This window comes from Triplophysa rosa, linkage group LG7, assembly GCF_024868665.1.
Source record: "Triplophysa rosa linkage group LG7, Trosa_1v2, whole genome shotgun sequence".
NCBI lineage: Eukaryota > Metazoa > Chordata > Actinopteri > Cypriniformes > Nemacheilidae > Triplophysa > Triplophysa rosa.
The window spans coordinates 25,027,416-25,046,011 of record NC_079896.1 but is presented as its reverse complement, the minus strand read 5'-3'; the positions used below and the strand labels follow the sequence as shown (position 1 = coordinate 25,046,011).

At 39.1% G+C, this 18,596-nt stretch overlaps 2 protein-coding genes across 2 annotated transcripts; one reads left to right on the top strand and one right to left on the bottom strand.

The window, feature by feature from the left end:
• The first annotated feature begins 10,315 nt into the window (after positions 1 to 10,315).
• si:dkey-261j15.2 (uncharacterized protein LOC794828 homolog) lies at positions 10,316 to 12,347 on the top strand. Its single transcript, XM_057338135.1, has 3 exons — positions 10,316 to 10,812; positions 11,496 to 11,876; positions 12,060 to 12,347. The coding sequence occupies exons 1-3, from the start codon at positions 10,428 to 10,430 to the stop codon at positions 12,341 to 12,343; spliced, it is 1,050 nt and encodes a 349-aa protein (XP_057194118.1). The 5' UTR covers positions 10,316 to 10,427; the 3' UTR covers positions 12,344 to 12,347.
• A 773-nt stretch (positions 12,348 to 13,120) lies between these two features.
• Positions 13,121 to 14,582, bottom strand: zgc:113227 (uncharacterized protein LOC541506 homolog). Its single transcript, XM_057338134.1, has 2 exons — positions 14,442 to 14,582; positions 13,121 to 14,209 (listed from the first exon to the last, which is right to left on the bottom strand). The coding sequence occupies exons 1-2, from the start codon at positions 14,577 to 14,579 to the stop codon at positions 13,121 to 13,123; spliced, it is 1,227 nt and encodes a 408-aa protein (XP_057194117.1). The 5' UTR covers positions 14,580 to 14,582.
• Positions 14,583 to 18,596: the final 4,014 nt, after the last annotated feature.

Here is an 18,596-nt window from a genome sequence, read left to right as displayed (position 1 = left end):
ATACGGTACTTAATCGGTAGCCGGTGTAGGGATGATAGAATTGGTGTTATGTGGTCAAATTTTCTAGACCTTGTAAGAACTCTAGCAGGTGCATTTTGAACTAGCTGTACTTTGTTTAATGACAAAGCAGGACAACCACAAAGTAATGCATTACAATCAGAGCTCGACGTTAACGCTTGTCCGGGACAAGTGAATGTTTTGTATGGGCAAGTGAGAGAGAATTTTACTTGCCCAACTGGACAAGTAACTTGAAAAAAAATAACAACAGTGCGACATATATGTAGAATAATAAGAATATGTGCATTAGACAGAGCTGCGTGGATGTGCTTGTTTGTGTGTGACAATAATCAATGCGCACCGCACCGCACCAAGTCCATGAATCCTGTTATTTAAATGTCATCTGGCTGTTCTGCGTGTCTGAGTGAATTATGTGCACAGTTTAACATACAACACGAGTGATGGTCGGGGATTCATCTGCGTCTGCACTGTATGAGGATGTGAACACATGAACTTCATCTCAAGAGACGCTCTGAGAGTTTTTATTCCGAGCGTTTTACTGTTTGAGTGAAGCTATCGACAAAAACTCAAGCGTCTTCCCGAAGACCCGTCAAAATAAATCCTGTTAAACTGAACACTGCCAGTGTAGTGTAGTGTACTATAGTATTTGGTATTGAAAATTGTAGTGCCCTTGTAGTAAATTGATAAACACTATACTATAGTTAAACTATTGTATCTTAGAATGTTACTGCAAGTTTACTATAGTATACTACAGTAATTTATGTGGACAAATATACCACTATTGTACAGTATAGTAAAAAATGAAAAACACAGAACTTAGAAAAATTAAAACAAATTTACAGTTAGGGCCATAAATATTTGGACAGAGGCACATTTTTTGTTATTTTAGCTGTGTATCAATATGTTTTCGACTTACAGTTTTATAATAGATATTGTCTTAAAGTGCACACTCTCGGCTTTATTTAGAGTGTATTCACATCCAGATTATCTGAAGGATTTAGGAATTACAGCTCTTTAATATGAAGCGCCCCCCTTTTTCAAGGGACCAAAAGTAATAGGACAGTTGAATAAAAAGCTGTTTTATTCACATGTATGGGCTTTTCCTTAAATAATTTCGTCATAAATGAAGCACGTTAAAGGTCTGGAGTTGATTCTACATGTGGTGTTTGCATTTGGAAGCTGTTGCTGTGAACCCACATCATGGGGTTCAGGGAGATCTCCATGCAAGTGAAACAGACCATAGTTAGATTTTAAAAACACTACACATCCGTCAGAAAGATGCCAGGAACATTAAGAGCGGCCAAATCAACAATTTGGGACATTCTGGGGGTAATAAAAACACACTTCTGAGCTCAGTAACAAAACAATCCTAGGTGTCCATATGAGATCAAAGTGGTGGATGATGACATTATCCTCTCCATGATGAAGAAAAACACCTTCACAACGTCCAGACAAGTGAAGAACACTCTCCAAGAGGTAAATATGTCAATGTTTGTCAATCAAAACAATAAAAAGAATACAAGGAAAAAATAGAGAGGGTTCACAACAAGGTGCAAAAGCCTCAAGAATAGTATGGGTAGATTAGACTTCTGAAATAGCCGAACAAGCTCTAGAAAGCATTTTTTTTGGAGAGATCAAATTAATTTCAGCCTGCATAAGACTAAAAAGAATAAAAGATATGGAGAAGGCTTGGAATATCTCATGATATGAGCATACAACATCTTCAGTAAAATAGTGTTCAGGCAGTGTGATTCCATTTCCATGCATGACGTCCTCAGGCACTGGGTCACTGGTGTTTTTTTGGTGATGTAACAGAAGACAGAAGCATCCGGATTAATTCTTCACTTGTCTGGAAGTTGTGAAGATGTTTTTCTTTATCATGGAGAGAATAATGTCATCATCCACCACTTTTATCTCATATGGACAGCCTAGGATTGTTTTGTTACTGAGCTCAGCGGTGTGTTTTTTTCCCCCCAGAATGTCCAAAATTGTTGATTTGGCCGCTCTTAATGTTCCTGGCATCTTTCTGACGGATGTGTAGTGTTTTTAAAATCTAACTATGGTCTGTTTCACTTGCATGGAGATCTCCCTGAACCCCATGATGTGGGTTCACAGCAACAGCTTCCAAATGCAAACACCACATGTAGAATCAACTCCAGACCTTTAACATGCTTCATTTATGACAGAAATTATTTAAGGAAAAGCCCATACATGTGAATAAAACAGCTTTTTATTCAACTGTCCAATTACTTTTGGTCCCTTGAAAAAGGGGGGCGCTTCATATTAAAGAGCTGTAATTCCTAAATCCTTCAGCTAATCTGGATGTGAATACACTCTAAATAAAGCTGAGAGTGTGCACTTTAAGACAATATCTATTATAAAACTGTAACTCGAAAACATATTGATACACAGCTAAAATAACAAAAAATGTGCCTCTGTCCAAATATTTATGGCCTCTAACTGTTGGACCATTTTTAAAAAAATGATATGGCCCTATAGTGTGTCACGGTACCAGAAATTAGTCAGTATCGGTACCATACCAGTAGAAATTCCATCGGTTCTCGGTACCAATTTCGGTACCAAAGCAAAACACAAGTACATGCTAATTGAAACACAATTTTATTAATAAAGCTCATTGTTAATATAAATGTATAGAAAGCAATGCCATTTTGTATACATGAAGTATAAGTTAATTGTTGCTGAAACTGTTGTGTGCTCACTGGGGTCTTTCATGCTGATGAACATCCTCCTCAGTCTGCTGCTGTAGAAGACAAATAGAATAAACTTCAGTAAGTCAACTGACTGAACAAACATGCATATGCAATATTAAAACAAACCTCCGTTTTTATACTGCATTTACACAAGATTACTTACATTAAGGTAACTGTATATTAACATAATAAATGCAACAGATATATTTTCCTTTAGTTTAATTGTGGCTTTTTAAACCTAATAGAGTTACAGTATCTATCCAAGACATACACATTGCTAGTCATACAGTTAGTATGATAGTTTTCTAGCACATAGATTTCAGATAGGCCTATATAAAATAGGTACTGTAAACTTCATCCTGTCCTCCCATTTATTTGACCCCATTACAGTTATAAAAGCATTAAATGGTTAATAAGGACACCTGACTGGATTAGCACTGGCGCTAACAAATTAACACGCAAACAGACGTTTCATTTGATGTAACCTTTAATTTAACATATGCTACAACATTCATAATGCAAACGAGAACAGAATTGAAACTTACCGCTTGAATTGTTACTTAAATTCGGATGTTTCCTCGTTTCACCACAAAACTCTGTTCGTTTTCTTCGTGATATGACTTTAATCTGAAGTATTTCTGCGCGCATCTCTTGTGGATCGGAGCCGCGCTTATCCGCTCATCACGTCTTATTGCGTCTATAAAAAGTTTCCGACTGACAACCTGTCAGACAGAGCATCAGTACCTGGTTGACCCGGGACGGCGGTGGTACCTGATCTTATGAAAATTAGGTACCGACAACTTTTTTATTTTTAGGTACCGACTTGGACCCGAAGTACCGGGACTTTTGACAACACTACGGCCCTAATTTATCCATCTGTAACAATGTCTTTTGTCGGTTACCTGTCTATTCATGATGAACTGCACTTGCACTTTTTTTTTAATGATGACAACAGACGATTTACTTGTGCTCCTACTGTTTGGCCTGTGCTACCAAACTTTAAACCTCTGTAGCACAGTTTGCTATATGCAAAAAAAGTTAACTTGCAGCCTTAGCATAATAATTACTGCTTGCCTTTGTTTTATAGCAGTCACGGAGAGTAGGCCTATAACCAAATTCAGGCGGCCAAAGCGGACACTAGTTAACATGCTTAGAAGCAAACTTGACCAATCTAAATCCAAAACAATTATATTGAGAAATCAAATGAAATATACTTTTTTTTGTACTCGGACAAGTGAATGACAAATTTACTTGTCCAAAGGACAACCACATGACGATGCTTAATGTCAAGCCCTGACAATAATAAAGTCTTGAAGTCATAAATGCATGAACTAGTTTTTCTGCATCAGAATTACACAGAATATTCCGCAGTTTGGAAATGTTTCTAAGATGGAAGAAGGCTGTTTTTGTAACGTTTGTTCCATGTTTTCAAAAGACAGGTTGCTGTCCAAGGTAATGCCAAGGTCTTTAACTATATTTTCCGAGGTAACAGTGCATTCTTCTATTTGCAAGTTGTAATCTGTAATATTCCGTTTACAGGTATTTGGTCTGATAAGTAATATCTCAGAATATTATAGAATTTAGCAGAAGCAAATTACTAGTCATCCAATATTTTATGACCTGAAAGCACTCTTTCAGTTTTGTTAAAGCGGAGGTAACATGCTATGTCATGCATTCTGACTTCTTTACACTGCTAAAGGTGCCTGCCAAAGAATGAATTGATACAATGGGCCCTATTTTAACGATCTAAGCGCATGGTTAAAAGCGCACAGCGCAGGTGCACACTCAGGGCGTGTCCGAATCCACTTTTGCTAATTTAACGACGGGAAAACGGTCGGCGCGCCCGGGCTCTAAACAGGTTGTCCCGATTCTCTTAATGAGTATTGGTTGTTTTTGGGCCAAACATGCAGTAAACCAATCAGAGTCTCATCTCTCATATCCTTTAAGAGCCATTTGCGCTCGCGCCATAGCTATTTACATGGCGGAATTTGTAAGAGCAAAGACTGGAAACACATCTGCTCGTGCGTGAGGTTAAAGCACGCGAGCAGATCATCTACATGACAAGACGAATTTTTATCTTTATGTACACAATAATAATCTTTTACATTGCTTATTAGACAGAGCAGCAGCACACAAACAAAGTGGACGCACCCAGAGGCGCATTTTCTATTAACGCGCTCTTTAAATAACAAAAAAAATTGCGCCATTGACTTTAGACTTTAGAACAGGTTTGAGTTGGTCTATGGAGCAGTCTATTTTCAGTTCCTCAAAATAGCAACGCACCAACAATGCGCCTGAGCACACCTCTTTTTTAGACCAAAAAATGAGCGCAAATGCATTTGCTATGTAAACAACACGGCGCAGGATGGGCAAATGAGAACTGCATTGGGCGGAAACTAGCAAAAGTAGAAGCTGTTTAAAGTAGACGCTCAGCTTGCACAGACTCGCCTGACTTTATAATGTTGGATTCACACGAGCGCTGGAATTGCCTTGCGGCAGCCGCCTTTAAGTCGATGTGACTGCCGGTCACAAAAAGAAAAAGTATTTTTATCTTCAGCTGCACATGCTGCAACGAGCCGTGCCTGTGGAAGTTGTGGGATTTTGGATGCACGAGCACCGTTTGCGCACCGCTCCGCCAACGAAGCGGCCTAAGTTTTGCCGTTTACTGCATGTTTCCCTTTGAAAATGAACCGGACAAACGCGACTTCCGCGTAACGTGTGAATCCACCATAACTGTATGAAGAAGCTTGCGTACAGATGTCACACGCCTAACTTGATAACTGCCCAGCTCGCGTTGTATGAAGAAGACCTGCCTGACTTTATAACTGCATAAAGATGCGTGTCTGCGCAGCGTGCGTTGTTAGTATAAAGAAGATGCGTGTCTGCGCAGCGCGCGTTGTTTAAAGAAGACAGGCCTGACTTTATAACTGTATAAAGAAGATGCGTGTCTGCGCAGCGAGTGTTGTATAAAGAAGATGCTCATGAGTTTATAACTGAGAAGCTTGCTTACAGATGACACATGCCTAACTTGATAACTTGACAGCTCCTGAAGCTCAGTGTGCGGTCCAAGTCGAGTTGCCGAACACCGTAGTGTAGAGGGTGAGAGCGGCTGTGATAAACACCCAGAGAGAGAGAGGAAACTCTTCTTGAGAAAGTGGGCTGTTGGGACGGGGCAGGAACAGTGCCGGATCGACCAACCAGCGATGGAATGGCTGGGGTCGGGCCAGATGGTATTCTCGATCTCCCTGGGGTCTTCCCATGAGGGCCGCTTCTGCTTCCGCCGCAGCTGCTGACAGAGGTGGGTAGAGTAGCCAAAATCTTTACTCAAGTAAAAGTACAAGTAACTAGAGAAATTGTTACTCAAATAAAAGTGAAAGTCACTATTTTAAAAATTACTTGAGTAAAAGTAAAAAAGTATGCAATGAAAAAACAACTTAAGTAGCTAGTTACTTAGTTACTTTGTATCTGATTATATAGGCCTACTACATTAAATTAATATTAACGCCAATATTTTAATATTACATTTTAATCAATATTTTCAATTATCATAAGCAGATATCTTTGCAATATACTAGAGAGACTAAAGAATAAACAAACACAGAAGAGACAAGCATTTCTGTAAATTTCATCTAGTCCTGATGTCAATGTAGTTTACACAACTTATTTAGAATAATAGACCATGTCAAACTAAAGCATGAACTAAACTCAGAGCATTTCCTAAGATGATCTAGAACATCTGCAGTGCTCTCTTAAATGAAATACACATTTTTGAACAAAGCTCATGTTTTCTCGTGTTGTGTCACGTGTGTGTTGTGAAACGCTCTTACTTGTAAACAAACAGTAAACAGTGAACCACACGCCCATCAACAAGTTTTCTTCCTTCTGTTCTTCAAATGTATATTTCTGCAAGCCCACGTCTCTGTGTCTGACAGGTAACGCGCATGTTGCGGTGTCTGACGAACAGGTCGCGCGGGTGCGCGCATATGGCGGGCATTTATCATTGCTGGCAAACAATATGACACATTTGCAGTTTTGATTGTATAGATATAGATTAATATCCACTTCATCCAACGCTCTTTGTGTTCTGCGTGTTCTTAAGTTTCGCGCTACGAGGAGTGAGTAATCATGCTTCAGATGATTCAGATCGTGCTGCGAACTGAACAAATCATTTGAACTGATTCATTAGCCTATTCAAATGGTTTTGCCCATTGTTCAATTAATGCTTTCAAAAGAATCGACTCAAAAGAATCGATCACTCAGGAATGCCCGTAAAAAGAGACGACAACCTTGAAATAAACAACGCGTTTTAAAAAGCATATTTTAAAATGAAGGAACGAAGGAACGTCACGCAATGTAAGTTATGTAACAAAGTAAAAGTACAGATTTTCTATTAGAAATTTACTCAAGTAAGAGTAAAAGTACACACTTTTCATTTTACTTAAAAAGTACATATTTTCCAAAATGTTACTTAAATGTAGCGCGTTACTACCCACCTCTGGCTGCTGACGGGGTGGTGGTCTCCTCTTCGACGTCTTCTTCCGAGGGGCCGCCTGAGTGGGGGGCGCCGGAGGCGGAGGGCATCGAAGAGGACCAGGGCTGCTGGGAAGCAGACGGTGCACAGGATCGGGGCTTGACAGTATCACCGAACAGCCCCCCTTGCGAGATGGGTGCGTCGAGAAAGCGGACTTTCTGGGCCTGTGCCCCAATAGAGCTTTAGTTCTAGAAACGCCCCAGTTATGTGTCTCTTTCGTCCATTTGTGATCTGATCGACCAAAACACATCTGAAGACAGGCTACACTCAACAAAAAAAGATTGTTAAAGATTGTTTATTTTGCTTAATCAAACTAGTTTTATCCAACATATTTATATTGATTTCTTGTTTAAACACAATTGAAATGTGTTATACTGACATAAATAGGTGACTCTTAGACATAACTTCATCCATTTGTGTTGGGACAATATAATTCATTTTCATTGACTAACTGAAGTGGATTTGTGTTCCCATCATGTCTTGCGCTCATAACAGGATTTAGGCAAATGTTAAAATAAGGTGTTACATTATGTTTGTTGTTAAACAGGATGAGAGATGAGGATACTTTTAAATCTTTATTATTTTGTAATGTTGTAATTTACAAGATTTTCTGTTATGTGCATGTTTTTGGAGATTACCATATGGTGAAGTTAAAATTAAACTAAATAAATTGAATGAACTTACTTTTTACTTATCCATATAATTGACTCAGTTTAAGTTCAGATAAATCAATTCAATTGTGTGCAAAAGAGTGTCATAATTAAATTAATCCAACAAGGTATTCGTTTGAGTGTATAAAAGCAGCAGGGTGCCACAGCAGGGGGGCAGAAGAGCCCCAGGTCGCCGAACCAAACTTCTAGCACGCTACAGTCCATCTCGCTCATTAAGATCACAAAACTGCTTCTGCTGTTTGGTAGTCCTTCTAGTCTCATCCACTAAAAGAGGTAAAGCGTTTTCACATCTGGCACCTGTCTGGGACACTCTTCCAGTTTAATCTAACTTAAAGACACGTCTCTTTAGACAAACTTTCACATAACGTGTCTCGATCTGATTAAATGCAAATGATTATCTTTGTCAGAAATGTTAAGAACATCAGCTATGCTGATCATTTTCCATCTGTTTTTCTGTTTCTACCTTGGGTGCCAATCCTGAGGAAACTAGAGATCATTACACCAGCTCCAGACTCTTATGAAGACTTCAGATGACCTCCAGATGACGTAAGCTGTGGTTCATCATACAGTACAAAACTGACAAATTCTACAAATATGGTAATCTCTTTGATCACAAAATCCACATAATTTAGCTAACTGTAAATAATAAAATGTATCTGTATTTTCTTATATCACCTCAGGTGTGGTCTGGTATCTAATAAATATGCATTTTCTGTAAAGCTGTTAATTAAATTGAATTAAGTAGTGTAAACTTAATTTAATTTCAAATAAATTCTATTCCTGTTCCTGTGACACTTTCTTCGTTTTGATTTTTATTAACTTCAACTGTTGAGGATTAAGCAAGCACCACTTAAAAATATTATTTCACTGGATTTATTTCAATTTGCAACACAATCTAAGATCACTGTAGATACATTTTTGCATTTTTTAATATTCTGTGTTCTTTAAAGAGAAAATCATCATGGCTATATCTAAACAACTGTGTCACTGTCATTTAATTTGACCAAGTCTCTGAAGGTTCTCTAAGACCACTCGGTCACTCTGGCTGTCCTCGTCAAGTTGATCATTAACAGCCCAGGGCAAAACACATTTCTGTTAATGACATTAATCAAATATAATTATTCTCATTATTTTTTATTGGTCTGTGAAAGTGATACAATACAGGATCTATATAAACTACAATAATGACTCACGACTGCTCACATGTGTTGGGGTGTTGGAGGCTGGAGGTGTTTCTTTATTTGGAAGACATGAATCTATGAAGAGAAATAAAGCTTCATTATAATTGGCCATGACAGTGGTTAGTCAGAAGAAACAACAGAACAAATAATAAGTAAACAACATAAGACAGTAACCTGTCATTAAAATGTTTCAATAAATTAACTTAACATCAGCTTTGTGTTTCTTAAAGCAATTCACTGAACAACTACAAGAAAAAAGAGAAAGGCGTTATAATATTTGCTTACAAAGGTGATCTTAAGCTGGTTTTGTCTAAATATCAGCACGGACATTTACTTATTAAAGAATTTTATTAAAATTTTTTTGTTTAAATTTAACATTTTATGTTACGCACTTTGAATTACCTTTGTGTATGCAATGCACTATATAAATAAGCGTGGCCTTGCAATGCCCAAACTTGAGAAATCGTTGATGGCAGAAAAATTATCGACAGAACAAAATCAGAGATATACATTTTGAGTATGAGTCAAGAATTCATCATAAACAAGGATTAAATGCATTTTTATCATCTGTTGTGATATTAGTAAAAAAATTAAAATTTAATATTTGTAAAAAAAAGTGCCAAATTATAAAACTGAAGGAAGGTCTATTGTTACAACTGCAAAAGACTACCAAAAGTCTTGACTTCCCTAAGTCACATTTTTCACATCATGACCAAATAACTTTAGATGGGTTTTAAGTAAGGCTGCTTAAAAAAATCATGAATTCTTTATATTCTAAGTACTTCGTATAAAATGCCACGAGGACTCTCTCTATCTCTCTCTCTCGGGCAATTAAAGAGAATATTTGTAAATGTTGCTAGCATCCCCCCCAAAAATATAACGACCGTCGAAGGAAAAACATTAGTGTTATAATACACGTTAGTGTAGTTGTAGTGTTTATTCAAAATATTGTTTGTCTTGTCAAAGCTGGTTGCCAGAAACAATAGAAACGATGTAACGTTATCTAAAATAATTCCTGCCCGTAGGAAAAAAATTCTTGGCTCATCAACAACAAAAAAACATTTTACAAAGCAGACTGCAAATATAGCACACTCCAAAAATAATATGTTGAACGAAAAAAGTTGTAGATTTCCTTCAACTTCTATTAAACCACAAAGGTCTCTAACCTCTACTGTCCATCTTGCACAAGGAGCCAATCAACAGCGGGAGGCGGGATAATGTGTCGTCACCAGGAAACGTTTTCAAAATAACAGTCTGGCTAGCTGTACCACTATAGTGTACGTCAATGCTCGCTAATTGAACAACTAAAAACAAAATGTCTGAAAACAAAAATGCACCGTGGTCTTGTGAAGAGACTAATGTGTTGCTTGCTATATGGTCTTCCACGGAGATCCAGGAGAAATTAAACTCGAAGCACCCGAGGACAAGGAACAGAGTGTACGACGAGATTCGCCAAGAGATGTTGAACGGCGGCTTAAGGCGTTCAACAGAGCAAGTCACAAACAAATTGAAAAAACTAAGAAAGGAGTACAGGGACCAAAAGATGAAAGCTAGTAAAAGCAGCAATAAACGCGTAAATTATGGAGTTTTGGAGTCTGTGTTGGGACACCGACCAGAGAGTCAGTTGACTGGAGCGCTAAATTCAGCTACGGCCATGCTTGACACCGACGCTGAATCGCAAGCCTCTGCAGATGATCTTGGTAAGTTTTTACTTTTGTCAAACTTTGCTTTACGGTTTCCTACATAATTTTCTAACGTTATTTGTATATAATGTAATGCAGTGTTAAGATGTTTTGACTCGATGCTAGGGTTCCACAACAAATCGATTTTAAAACCGCAGAAAGTCTTCCTTTGGATTTCTGCCAAAATAAAAGTTCATGGGTATAAAATAAATCGACGTCAATGACGTGTAAATGTGAAGAGATTAAAAATATTAAATTATGTATATCCTATTAGTACAATAGTATTCAATTATTTAATTAAATTGTTTCTTAATAATGGGGTTTGACTGAGACCCTGTCACAACTAATGGCTGGAATACATTACAAGACTTAAAAACAGATTTTTTAAAATAAACTATACATCATAATCTTGCAGACTAGAAGTTTCAGATTACAATTACACTAACTGATAAAATCTGCAGACTGGCACAGACCTTCTGCAACAAGTCCAGACTGAAAATCTGGGCAAAAGTCTTGTAGTGTATTTGAGCCTTAAATCAGACCAAAGAGAAATCTTGGAAGTTCACATGCAACTGGATTCTTATTTAATGCCATTTTAACTTTTTTTATCCAAGCAGTAACAATAGGGAATGCTAAATGTTTTTTCAAATCGCAATGTGTGTAGTTTATCAGCAACACATTTTTTGTTTGATTGATTGTAGGCAGCAGAATGTCCGAGCCCAAAATCGCGCAGCAGTGGTCTTCAGAGGAAACAAGCGTGCTGCTTGCGATATGGTCGTCCGCAGTGATCCAGGAGCAATTTCAGCGCTTCAAACGAAAGAAGAAAGTGTATGATCAGATAAGCCAAAAGATGGCCGATGCAGGCTTCAGTCGTTCAGCCTTACAAATCGTAAACAAACTCAAAAAAATTAAGAAAACTAATGACAACGCTAGTAAAACTAGCATTGAACAGAACAATAAAAAAGCCAGGTATGATGTCATGGATGCTGTGCTGGAACACCACCTGACTGGGGCGTTGAATTCAGCGACGGTAATGCTCGAGACAAAGACTGAATCGTTGACGTCCTCTGAGGCTGATATTGGTAAGTGTTTCCCGTTTTATAATTAATACCTTTCCTGCACACTTTTCTAATGTTATTCGTACGCAGCTCTGTTGAGTTAGGCAGCTCGGACATCACTAAATTTGTTTCTAGCTGGCAACGCATGACTAGCAAAATGTATCCGAATTGCCATATAATGTTCTTCTTGTGTTATGTTACATACAGACTGTTTCGCAGAAATTGACGTTGTGCTGGACCAAGCCGAGTCGTCCTTCAGCCCTTCTCAGTCACAACCAAAAAGTTCTCCGAAAAGGACCAGAGTACGGAAAATAGATTCAAACCAGGAGCTACTGGAATACTTAAAAGCTTCTGATGAACGCTTTATGGAGCACGCCAAAGAACTTAATACTGCTATTCTTAATAAAATAGATGAAGCTACAAATTCAATGTTGGGACTACTGGAACGCATGGTCGCAGTAATGGAGGGACAGCAGGGTAACAAGCAGTGAACACAAGATTAAACGAACCGTTTTTCATTTAAAGTCAGATTGAAATCCAAACGGACCCCATTCAAACTACATTCGTAATACACTTTTGGGGGGGGGGTGTCTTTTGCTAACAAAGCAGTGTTGCACATTCAACAAATCGGTTTGCAAACACTTTAATGGCATCACAAAATGCATTATGGGAGAATGATTTGCTACAGCTTTCTTTGGATATGTCTGCACACTGTGAAAATCAAGCACCATCTCCTGAAGAACAGGTGTGGAACATAATGGCAGTAAACAAGGGCTCTAACCAGTTATGTCCAAGTTCCCTACCTGCACCCACCATGGGCCAAAAAAACATGCATCTTAGGTGAACCGTTTTCAAGATTTGAACCAACAATGTCTTCATTTAAAAAATGTGTTCTTTAATTGTTAGATCAACGTTAACGCACTCCTGTTTGCCTGTTTCCAATTCATCTCTCAGGCACTAAAGGTTGTTTGACCTGGTTCTTCACGGATTACTCCTAGAAGGATATGGCATACCTGAGCCCTCACTACCAGACATCCTCAGTTCAGACTTTCAAAGCTTCACCCTGATGTTCTTTTTAAAAGAACACAATTTATTTTACACACATTGCAACTGTATATATTTGTTTCTATTAAACCAATACACGCTGAACTCTGTTTGCATCATTTATTCAGTATTTACATCTTAATTAAGCAAGCATTCATTCAATATAATAGAAAACCAATAACAAGTTGTACTGAACAAATACTGATACTGTTGCTAAACTAATATCACTCCTGTCTGTTAAAGTGGCCTAATAATGCAGATTGAACTTCAGTTCCTTCTGGTTGTCCATGCTCACGTAATGGCTGGACAGGGGGCTGCATGTTCACATGCATGGCTGAAAGGTCCTCGCTGAATTCATCCCCACGTTCCTCACAGATGTTGTGCAGCACGCAGCAGGTCATAACCATCTTCTTTATCATCTCCAGTTTACAGTCATTCCTTTTCAAGAGACACCTCCATCGTCCCTTTAGCCTCTCAAAACTCTCGTCCACGACTGACCGTGCACATCTCAACCTGGAATTGCACCTTTGTTGCTGTGGGGTTAAGTCCCCTGTGTCTAAAAACGGCTTCATGAGCCAGTTTTGCAGGGGGTATTCTGTGCCACCGATCAGGTAATGTCCAACATCGCAACCTGAGAGGCTTACTGTGTTTTGGCGCAACAGCTGTCCATCATTCAGCTTGTCCCATAGATAAGAACGTCTCAGGATATTCGCCTCGTGCACGCTGCCAGGATAGCCAACGCATAGATCCCAGAAGTGTCCTTCTGCATCCACGACTGCCTGAAGTACTATTGAGTGCCACCCTTTTTTGTTGATGTAGTCATGGGGGTACTCTTCGGGCGCTATTATGGGGATGTGGCTTCCATCGATCACGCCAACGCACTGTGGCACTCTCCAGCGGGTTTCGAAGACATATGCCATCTCCACCAGCTTTCTAGAATCTGGAAATTTGATGTGTGCAGGCAGAAGAACTCTAAGCACTGCATTGCAAAAGTCCTGCACGCAGTTGAAGACGGTACTCAGGCCAACCCCGAAAAGATGGCTCACGCTTTTGTACTCGCTGCCGGTGGCCAGCTTCCAGAGGGCGATGGCGATTCGTTTCCTCACAGGCACGCACAAGCGGAAATTAGTGTTTCTTTTTTGCAGCAAGTGCTTGAGACGATAGCAGATGTATTCAAAGGTCTTCCGCGATACTTTGAAGTTCTGGATGAACTGCGCTAGGCTGAATTCAGGTACGACGTTGTCCCACCATTTTTGCTCTCGTGGATATGCCCACATAACAGCTCTTCGTCTCCTCATGATCACCAAGGCTATCTGTAAAAGATGGATCAAAAATATAAATGGTTATCCGAGTAGAATGTTTACATTGATATACTGCTTAAAAGGTTTCAGATTCACCTATTTTTTATATAAAAATAGGGGACATTAAAAACCCTTTCAGTGAACACGAGTAAAACTGCAATAGAAAGTTTCTCGTTGTCCAGGACGCTTGGAATCCCTGAATGTTTATGATACAGTTAAGATAATAAAAGAAGCAATGCTTCACCTGTTGTCTTGAACGTAGACGTCGTCTGTGGCATTCTCTTTGAATGGCATAAAGACGCTTGATCAAATTACTTTGGATGTTAAAATACGTTCTCAAAGCCAAAATACAGACCTGTAATGAACGACTGTGCGTCGCCATGTTTGTTTGTGGGCGGACTTACGTATACACGTAAACACCTACGTCACTGTTCCGTAGAAAGGCAGAACTGCGCACTGTAATTTTACCCCTTACAATAAAACATTTAACGCAATACTTTAACCAACGTCCTTTAAACGAGTGTCAAACAAGAGTTTTTAATAGTTGTTTATTAATGTTTTTATTCACGGACCATCAGACTTAGTCACTGTATTTTGTAAAACACTTTATGACTGATTGAATAACGCTTTGTATAGTACTCTAATTTGGGTTAAATTATTTTACAGGCTTTAGTCACAATTTCATACAAATGTCGAAACTCTAAAAATCTTCCAACCAATAAATTATGTCTGTCGTTTCTATGCATCATGCAATTTTAGCCGCAATAAACTAAACGTTGGTGCGACATTTGTCCAATATTTGCCCGGTTTCACAGACAAGGTTTAAGGCTAATCACAGACTAAAATGAATGTTTGAGCAGTCTTAACTGGAAATAACTCACCTTAAAGCATCTTAAAGTATGTCAGCGCCATTGTTTTGTCTCAAGATGCACACCAGTAATGTTTTTTACTAGGGCATTTTTATAAAAGTAGTTTAAATATCCTAATTTCACTAAGGGTTAGTCCGGGTTTTACCCCGTCTGTGAAACCGGGACATTGTGTTTGTAGTTGAGGGTTGCATTTTAAATTGTAGTTTGTGCGTATCACCAGCAGGTGGCGGAAGCACATAAGCTCCCATCAGGAAAAATATAAAAAGTAATTATAAACGAACAATTAACTCGTGACTCTGGCATATTGTTTCAGGCATCGCAGTATATCGTAAGTGATTTGCTATTTGTCTTAATTACAAAACTTGAAAAACACACGCTAAATAAACCCAGAAATAAAAATCACATAATATCGTGCGCGCATACACGCACACGCACACACACACACACACACACACACGCACGCACGCACGCACGCAAGCACGCGCACACACGCACAATCTTTATTGTCCCTGTTTTTTTTTCTACCGTTGTGCAGATGATATTGCTCGTGCTGGTTTTTAAGAAACGAATCTTAAGCGAAAGTGGGTCACAGATTGTGATTACTGATAATTATCATGTGTTTGCACCTGCTACCATGCACTCATTAGGTCTATATATGCAAATAAGCTTCTGTCTGCTGCTAAAAAAACGTCCTCCTCATTATTATGTTAGTTTTAATTAAGTTAATGACCGACCAGTGTGGCTGGTACGGTGGAAATGCACAGTTTGTTTGGTTTGTGAAGAGGTCGACTATTTGTGACAAAATGCCTAAGTAGCTGTTGCCAATGGAACGTCCCATTAAATAGTAAGAAATGGTTTCCTAAGGAAAATCCTTTAAAGCAATATTGAAAGTCAACACTAGATGGCAGTTTCGATGTGTATGTGTGTGTGTTGCAGAGAGAGAGAGAGAGAGAGATTGGAGTGTCCTGGGTCCAAGTCTGAAGATTTGTACCCCGAGAGTCCAAAGCCTTTAGAAACATGTGGAAGCAATTCCTTTGTTTTAAAGCCAGAGTGTATGGGCAGAGAGAGCCCGGCCCGGACTGGTGCATGTCAAGAGGCCTTAGGATCAGGTTACTGTGACAACCCTGACATGAATCGTGTGTGTGTCAGCTCTGCTGGGTAAGTGGTTAGGCTCAAGGAAAACTGATCCCCTCTTCTAGATTCTGGACCTTTTCATAGTTGGTGATCTATGTGAGTGAAGTCAGGCCAAAGAGGCAGACTCACTGCTGAGAGGACAAACCCTTCACCCTTTCCTCTGCTGTTCTCATCTATCACGCCGACTGCCCTCCAGTTTTGGGCTCGTAGAAATGCTGAGAAACATGAAAGATGGCTGGGTACTGAGAAATGTTGGTTATACATTAAAGATTAAAAAAATCATCCAAAAATGTGCCATTTTTCGCAGTGCATTTCACAGTTGTCAAGAAACTTTCAGTTTAAGTCTTAATAAAAAGCAATAGTATGAATTTTCTCAAGTGGACTAATACAGTTCTGCTTTTCTTATCAATGCAATAATTATGCATCGGGGTGTGAAGCCGAGGGAATTTGCCTAAGATTAATGAAGGTCACTAGAATTCCCAGATGTTTTCTCGTAATTAAAGCTTTGTTTATCGCGAAAGCCAGCCGCACAAAAGGCAAAATATGCATGGTAATTATTCATAATGCTTACTAATTCAAGTGTAGCCACCTCGCTTTGCACCTAATTAATCATGCTAATGTCTTGAATAAATCTGCATAATTACCGGTGGTCACCTGTTGCAATCGGTGACCGCCACAAAGTTCATGCGTGTCAATGAAGTGACGGCTTGAATATTCATAGATTGATGATTGTTGTGTTTTTGAATGTAACCCGTCCTAACGCTGTTAACTGGAGCTCTGGACGAATATCATGGTGCTGTTGTAAGATCTTGAGAGAGTCAATGCCAGTATTTTCATTGAAAATCGATTCGAAGATGAAAAACAAACAAAAGACTTTGAATCTACGGTACTATACCGTAACAACCATACACCAATATATAACCAATAGATACTAGATTTGACTGAAATAGTCATGCCCCAGTTTGTTTATTACAACATGAAATCAGACGTGTTTTTTTCTTTTCAGTCTCTCCAACCAAATGATTCTATTCTGGTTTATAGATCACTTCACCAGACGTAAACACTGGTCCAGAAGCACTTCTGGTTTCATTTTTACTTTATATTTAAATCTTACATGTATAAGTGAATAGCCACATTTCACATGAATCGAAACATAATAGAAGAAATGATGTCATGATGTCACATACATCCGGTCTCACTCTGAAATGGCCCAAAAGGTAAAACAGGTAGTAATAAACGACATGAAAAAAAAGAAAATAGGCCTATCACCAGTACATCATCATAGTCTGACCCTCATGTTGTTTAAACCCATAAGACATTTTCTCAACGGTTTCACGGAACACAGAACATGATAAATAAGCACAGCATTTTTTTGTGTGTATGTGAACTACTCCTTTTAAAAATATCTGGTCACTCCTGTTGTCTTCAGGTGTCAGGGGTTAAAAGAAATTGGGTTTTTTAAGATGCGTAGTGGACGGTGCACTCTCACAGGGACAGAATGCTTTTGCCCGAACCTGTAAACACGCTCTTGGCCCAGTTCGTCTATTCATTATTAAACATCTCAAAAAGTGTCTGCAGTTCACACATCTTTTCAATGGCAAAAAGCTTACAGGCAGTCACGCTAGACATGAATTATGAATAAAGGCAGCAGTCGAGGTCTTGGCGGACAGCGGGGGTATCATCATGCAAAAGAGAAGAACATGAAATTCACTCCATCTTATTTTTGATTATGACTCGCTTTTGAAAAGGATGAAATCGTTTCCTGCAGAAGGACAGACTCGATTCTGATCGCGCGTAATTACGTCGAATGCATCGCCGGTCTTGATCCCTCTCCAGATGAAAGGGGGGGCTGCCGAGCGGAGGGCACGGCGAAAATGATGGAGGGCTGGGTGGTTAAAAAGAAGCGAAGATGAAAAGTATTACTTGAAGTGGCTTTCTGCATTGCCCCCCCTCCTGAACCCAAGGGTTCAAGCCTTTCTACCTTGACAAACGCTACCACTGAAACCAAAAACACGCACGTGTGCGCAGGCAACACGGGATGCAGGGATTGGTGCTATGATTTTAAAAAATGCATAAGAAACATGAAACACTAGATCAGTTTATGCTGAAACAATCTGTTGATAAGAAAAAATTATACACACAAATACAGCTTTCATAAATGGACTGGACATCTGGAATGTGTTTTGAGTAAGTATACCGGCACGATCTTCTGCAAGCTTAAGGCCCATCACGTGAACACTGCCCACAGCTATCAGAACATCAGCCACCAGTAAGGCGACTATTCATCGTCTCTCTCTCCTCATCTTCAGCTCGTACTCTCTTTATCATGTCCTTATTCACACTGTCAGCTGGTGCCTCAGGCTTTCATTCCATGAATGTCACACAGTTTCTCAGCC